Source organism: Henckelia pumila, chromosome 1, assembly GCF_033568475.1.
Source record: "Henckelia pumila isolate YLH828 chromosome 1, ASM3356847v2, whole genome shotgun sequence".
In the NCBI taxonomy this organism is placed as follows: Eukaryota; Viridiplantae; Streptophyta; class Magnoliopsida; order Lamiales; family Gesneriaceae; genus Henckelia; species Henckelia pumila.
In genome coordinates, this window is record NC_133120.1 from 41,470,785 (window position 1) to 41,477,929 (window position 7,145).

The window sequence follows — 7,145 nt, forward strand, 5'->3', positions numbered from 1 at the left end:
CTAAAAATCTCACATATAAGCATAAAATAACCAGAACAACTTTTGATACTCAATAAGGATTAAACATTTAAAAATTCGAATCTCATGAATAAACTAATCAAGGGCTTGTCTTTCTCAACCAAGTTCTAAGTTTTAGTCACAACGATTCATGAAAAACCAAAGAAAAATCAAAAGAAAAGAAGAAATTTAATAAAAAGATAGAACACAAAACCTAGCCTCGAAAGAGAGATTCAAAGTCTGATAATAATCCTCTGAAAAACGGGATAAAAGACTTATTAAAAGTCTAGAGTCCAAAATAAAAGAGTTTCCATAATTAAAAATTCCTTCCCGAACAGCACCTCGCGCTCGATTGGTTAAAGTCTGCCGATCGATCGCGAGCAAAAATGTTGTCCTACTGTTTTCAAATATAATGCGGCCGCTCGATCGGTAAGATGTTGCGGATCGAGCGGTAGAAAATTTCATCGCCTACTGGTTTCAACTTCACGTGACCCGCTCGATCGGTAAAAGTTGGCAGATCGAGCGGTCCTCTTTTTTTCAAAATATCTTTAGCATTTCTCTTGCTCCAAAGTTCCGTCCATGCGTCCGCCAAAACGCACGACCTACAAAACAAACCGGGAAATAGATTATGCAGACACAAAATATGAAATACGAACAAATTTCATAATAAAAACACATAAACGAATGCAAAACAACAACAAAATGATATTAAAATATGCAACACAAACATAACTATCAAATTCCCCCACACTTACACCTTACTCGCCCTCGAGTAAGTCATGCAAAAAAAACATAATGAAAAAAAAACAAACACAAAAGCAAGGACGAATCAAGAATAACAAAGCCTCAGATAAGTTTCCCACAAAAACAAATTCACAACTACTCTCGATTATCAACGATATACCTTCAGTCAATCGGAATTTGTATCATATGATATATCATTGCATTCGCATTTTTGAGACGATTCTACCGTAAAAATTTCAAAACAATCGGAATTGTTTTGAATATGGGTATACGTAGAACCCCCACCACCCTAAAGTGCGTGAGATCAAAACTATCTATATATATATATATATATATATAATTTTGCTATCCTGCCCACTCACCGTGCCCACTTAATGTGCCCACCATGAGGTGGCACTCAACTATTGGATGTGATGAATTGTGCGTCCAATAGTTGAGTGTCACCTCATGATGGGCACAATAGGTGGGCACGATGGGTGGGCAAGATAGCAAAACTCTATATATATATATATAATAGTTACTTAGAACCAACATTCATATTCAACAACTCGCCCTGACAAACGTGAAATGTGCAACTATTATAAAAAGTCAAAGGCTAAAATGTCTATTAAATTTTCATAGAAGAATATATTTTCAAAATTTAACAAGGGATTTGGTGAATATTTTTTTTATCTTATCGATATATTATATTTGACTGATATAAATATATATATATATGTATATATAAAGTGAAAAAAGATGGTAGTCAATAATATGGAAAAGAATTTATCAGTTGGTAGGTTTAGAAAAGTATAAAAGGATAATTTGGAAAAGTAAGTAATAAAACTATTTATATTGATCGATAAAAAAATATTTCAAAGATATAGAAGTTGTTCACGCTACTTCAAAGAAATAAATATTTAAAAAATCAATATCATTAATTACAAATTTCTAATCTACCAAATTTCTAACAGGACTAGAACAAGTTCATTATAAACACAAGCAGAGACCAGAGATATCCCAAAGCAACATCAAAACTAAACATAAAGACCGATAGAATTAACAAGAATGAAATCATAAATTCAAGGCCCTTTTTTTTTATAAATAAATTCAAGGCCTTTTCTTGCAACAAGATCTCATTCGTTACCATTAGTACTACCTGGCATCAGTTCTTTCTCTTCGACAGGAACTGATACTCCATCCTCACCACCTGTAAGCACTTCCTTTCCCTCCATTGCAACGTCCACCGCCGTACTTTTCTCTTGTCTTGTTTGCGGCCCAAATGCCTCTTCATCAGCCATGATTCCAATATCTACGTTTTTCAAATCCATATTTGCTCCTGAATATGCCCCGAAAACAGGGTCCTTGTCATACTCTTCCAAGTTACTTTTCTCACTTTTGTTGCTGTCGTCAGAACTGGTTTCATGATCGTTCCCGTAAGTTGATGTGGCACCACCTTCCAAGTTGAGGTTGCTGTCAAAATCCATCGAGTGAGCTTCTGGTGCCCGTGGATGCTGCTGTACAGGCAACGCGGTGCTGGTTACTTGTCCGGTCCGTAATCTTTCCCTATAGTTTTCCATCTCCAATTTATATCGTTCCTTGTCTTTGTATGCTTTCTCTTGATAAACCTGAATTTAACAAGATCATAAGAACCTTTTATCATATTTCATGCTTTAAACACATAACGAGTGATCAAGGGAATGACAATCCTGTTGATGAGACATGGAATATGAGATAGATTGTTATTTTACGATACAGAAACCAAAGCATGCTAGATATAGAGATTATAAGCTGTTTGTGCTTCATATGAGATTTTATATGATGAACTTTCTAGCAACTACTACGCTCACATATTTGCTTTACGAAAATAACCGTCAGCCAGTTGCGAAAAAAAGCTCATTTTTTAGTTGTACAAACTTACAGTTCTTTCAGGATCTTGCAACTTGTTCCATAATTCACCAATCATTCTACTTATCTCTCTATCTCTTCCAGGATAAAGTGGTTTCAGCCTCGCGTGCTGTTCGGCAAAGAAAAAGTTATAACCACTTCTGTTAGGCTTCGGATGAGCAGGATCCCTCTTCCTCATTTCGGATTTCTTCCTACGTTTGCGACGTGGAGCCCCCAGTTTCGTCTTGGAACCGTCCATATTTTGAAGAAAATCTTTCTGAATTTGAGGCCAGTTGTGATGGCTGGGAGTTGTCTGTGCTTCTTTACTGGGTACTTGATAAAGAACCCCTTTGAACTCCTCTGAACCAAATTTTACCGTAACAAGATAGCCACCCTCGAATTTCCCATCGATCACACCACAAACTGCGGTACCGGCTGATAGTGCAACTGATACTGCAGATCATCCAGAGGAAAAAGAAACTGTAGTTCAGAATGTAAATAAATCAAAAAATTCCTTGTCAATGATGAAAATGAAGTAAGGATTGAACATATTTCAGATGGAAATGACTTGGATATTCTTGTCATCCTGTGTAGAATCTAGAATCACCAAAATTAAACTTTTGGTCTCCTGTTCTAAGCCCTTTGTCCCCTTTTTCCCCGCATTATGTGCGCTTGTGTCAAAACGGGATGAAATGCACTAAAAGTTTTGATGCTGGACAAAATGAAATGGAACCTATACATGCTGGATGAATTGCAAAGAAGCCAATAAGCTTAAGATGAAAAAAGTAATTTCCTGGTAAACAATGTACTCCGAAACACATAAGCTAATAGCGAGTTACCTACATTACCGAATCATCCAATAGAAAATGATCAAGAATTGTGCAGAAAAGAAATGAGTGAAAACCTTCGGACACTGGTGCTGCCGGAGGAACTCTATCTTGTACTGAAGTTGCATGAGTTTGTTCAGTGGAAGCTAGTGGTTGAGCAGCACTTGAAGATACATATTGAAAAGCATCTGCAGTATATATATGCATACTGCCCCGTGAGTCAAGAAAAATATTCTAAAAATGCAAGAAAAGACAACCGTTGGACTTTGAAACTGACCGGTGGCTGAAGGAGTCCAACATGTGGCTTTAAAGAAGTAGATTTGTTCGTAGTGGTAAATCAATGAGACATAATACTTTCTAAGTATGAAAGAAGCATTTGTCGCTGAGGAGGGAAAGCTGAAAGCTGCTGTAACATCCTTCCATTTTCTCTCTTTTACAACCTGTATAGATCAAGTCAAGCATCAGTAAGTTTATAAAGCAGTTGATTTCTCAAAACTTAATCTAAGGTCACATCACGTGTGCGTAAAAAGATCGATTTTATTTCTCATTAACAGGAGAGCTGCTTCTGGTTAACATATCAGGATGGTGCACATGAATTATTTATCAAAGTAAATTATTCTCTGCGTCTTCCCATTATTGTATGTTTTTCTTGAACATTTTGCCTATGTACAATCTAAGCAGCATCGAAGAGAACGAACCAAATCAGCAAGTTAAACGTAGAAGAGACAAAATCGAAGATCAACCTAACCTTTGCAATGCCACCGCGAGAAGTGACTTCCACAAAGAGGAGATACAAGTCTAAGTCTCTACCTCCCACAACGGGAATCCTGAAAACCATGTTAACAACTAAGTTAGTGTAGTCCTGAACTCAGCGAATAAGAGCACGAAAATTATCAGAAAACAGTGGCAGATTCCCAAGGCAAATGAAGATCCAGTATAAACTGTGCAATGTATCCAACAGCAGGGCAATTCTACATCAAATGATTAGCAAGATACAGGGGTAGACATACTATGACCGGTGCTCAAGTGTCAATAAATTCAACCAGTTTTATTCTGCACATATTTTCTAGCAACTTAGAGGTATTCGTGATCTTGGAATAAAACATGGGATGAATAAAGTTACATGTCCAAAACAAATTACTCTTCGTCTTCAAGTCGGATATGGGATTAAAGTTGCATCTCTGAGAAAAATATAAATGTTTTTACTTCGTGCTTGTGTGTTTGCCATATATAGTTAATTTTTAGAACCGGATTCGATACTGTTCCATGAACATGACAAAATATATCTTAATCTGAAAAAAGCACAAGAATCCCTACACTACAATCATAAAAACACCACATTCACACTTAAAACTCACATTTATTGTATTACTCGTTTAGAAAAATTTGAAATATTTTCATTCGAAAAGCAAATAAACTGCTCATTCCACAGAGACCACCTCTTTTATCTGTACAGAGAGGTCCAAGGAACCCGAAAAATTCGAAATAGAGGCACATACATGAATTTAGTTCCCATGGAAGCATGCAACTTCCTTAAAGTTTCCATAAACAGCTCCCGTGAGCTGAAAACATCTTCATATGTGGCCAATGGAGGTGGGTAGGAATGAAAACTAGGGGCTGTTTGGCAGTTGTTTGCAGCAGAGGACGATTCCATTGAAAGCTTTTCACTTTCACCTCCCTCTACCATTCCTTTCTCCACCATAAATAATCTTCTTCACTTTCTTCACAGTCTATACTGCATATACACAGAAGTTCAAAGAATCCAAAAATGTGACTTATTGCAAGAATATAATAAGATAACTCTCCACCAAGAAAACGGAAAAATTTCATAAAACACTAGCCATTAAGCATGAGCTAAACATTAACATGAATCATACAGATGTAAATATATTAAGCTATATAAAATGTATTCAAGAGAAAGTGACAATCCCAAAACACAGACTTGAAACGCAGACAGAAACTGCATCCATGCATAAGCTCAGAGAATCCAAAATGCTTATTATAAGAGTAGAGTAAATACATTTCTCAACCAAGAAAAGAGACAAGTTTCGTGAAACAATAGCCATTATATTAAGAGTGAATGTTAAAACATGAATATGTATCATTGCAGATGTGAATACATTATGGTATGTAAAATGCATTCACTAAAAAGGGACAAAGTCCCAAAACACAGACATGAAATGCAGACAGAAGACCAAAAGAAACAGCCAGGAGGAACAGAGAATACGTACAACTGTAACACTCAAGAGAACAAAGGAGGGGAAATACCAGATTTCCTCTGAGATCTATAAATGCAAATTAAAACACACTTGCAACTACCCCACTTTAGTAATAAATTAACTCCCAATAGCAGATTAACAAAGCCCGAGAGAAGCACAAAGTACACTAGTCTAGCTGCCGCAGCAATCAATTCTTCCTCAACACCAAGAAATTTTTGTTATACGGATAACCAAAAAAAAAAGAAAGATAACTCTTTTCAAATAAATGCACGAATATTCTTGTTTTAACCAATATTTTGCCCATTCCCACAACCCAAATCCCTTCAATGAATTCCTTCCACGCAAGTTGAATCAGAAGAAAAATGCTACGGAACTCAAATAACACTAATTGAATCTGCAAAAGGGCAAAAACCCCACAAAACTGCTATATAACATTTTGGGGTCATCGGTTTTTGCGAAGCAACCAGATTTCAAAATATTTCCAAATGTACAATAGTTAAATGCAGGACCCTTTTAGAGGTAAGCAAATATAGAACCTAAACCCATAGAATCAGCACTTTTCCCTCGTTATTACATGTAAAAAAGAATATAAATGAACTGTATATACTGCAACACTATGCCGGCTACATAATCTTTAGCTGACATTCAAAAGAAATGACAAGCAATTACTACAGGATATACAGTTTTGATAGGAAAGGAAAAAATCCCATGCATTAACAAAAGATGCAGATGTCTATTCTATTCAATCCAATCCAGCCCTTTTCCTCTGACGAGTTTTCAGATTCCGCCAGTAAGAATCCTACGTGGGTATCTCAAAAATTTATTTTCCCCCTCTTTCAAAAAAGATTGATCTTTTCTAGAAATCCACGTTCATATTTCAAGATCAGTACTTTTTTCACCCACTTGGAATTCTCCTTGATAAAATATATCATTTCGATCTATGAAATATGTAACCCCACAAAAAAACGAAAAATGAAATGACACACAAAAATTATACAAGAATGAAATCTTGGAAATGTATGGTAATATATAATTTATCTGCTGAAAGCGAAAATATTTTCTCCGATCAATGAAAGAAATGTGAATGGACATACCAACGGAAGGTAAATTTGCATGGTGGAGATATATGATTTTAGGTATACTACCTAATTTGTGATATCAGTGTATTTGTACTATATTATTATTATATTTATAACAAAAATGGCATCTTGAAGAAACATCATTATGATCTTCGTAGGTTTACCTTCAAAATGGCTGAAAATTCAAAAAATTTCAATATTATTTGCATTCGGATTTGTATGTGATTTTTGATATAATTAAGGTAAGACTTTTAAATTATGAAATGTTAAGGATCGAAGATATATATCTGAATCCTTTTGTAAATAATCACCACTAAGGAAATATTGACGGATAGGCCCTCGAGTCATTTATCAGAATTTGAAGAGTTATTTTTATTTTTGTTTTTTTGTTATTGATAATTTTTAGATTAAGG

General features: G+C 35.4%; 1 protein-coding gene across 1 annotated transcript; it reads right to left on the minus strand.

The window, feature by feature from the left end:
• Positions 1-490: 490 nt before the first annotated feature.
• Positions 491-6,867, minus strand: LOC140875357 (high mobility group B protein 15). The gene is made up of 8 exons (XM_073279021.1): positions 6,748-6,867; positions 4,934-5,169; positions 4,183-4,261; positions 3,712-3,874; positions 3,512-3,622; positions 2,642-3,060; positions 1,880-2,348; positions 491-599 (listed from the first exon to the last, which is right to left on the minus strand). Exons 2-8 carry the CDS (start codon positions 5,134-5,136, stop codon positions 535-537), a joined length of 1,509 nt encoding a protein of 502 aa, XP_073135122.1. The 5' UTR covers positions 5,137-5,169; positions 6,748-6,867; the 3' UTR covers positions 491-534.
• Positions 6,868-7,145: the final 278 nt, after the last annotated feature.

Excerpts from the sequence above, each read along its gene's own strand:
- LOC140875357 (XM_073279021.1), bottom strand. The coding sequence starts at position 5,136 with ATGGTGGAGAAAGGAATGGTAGAGGGAGGTGAAAGTGAAAAGCTTTCA. Across the intron at positions 3,875-4,182 it reads CTCGCGGTGGCATTGCAAAG|GTTGTAAAAGAGAGAAAATG; the intron begins GTTAGGTTGATC and ends TGATCTATACAG. Across the intron at positions 600-1,879 it reads AGAGAAAGAACTGATGCCAG|GTCGTGCGTTTTGGCGGACG; the intron begins GTAGTACTAATG and ends TTTGTTTTGTAG.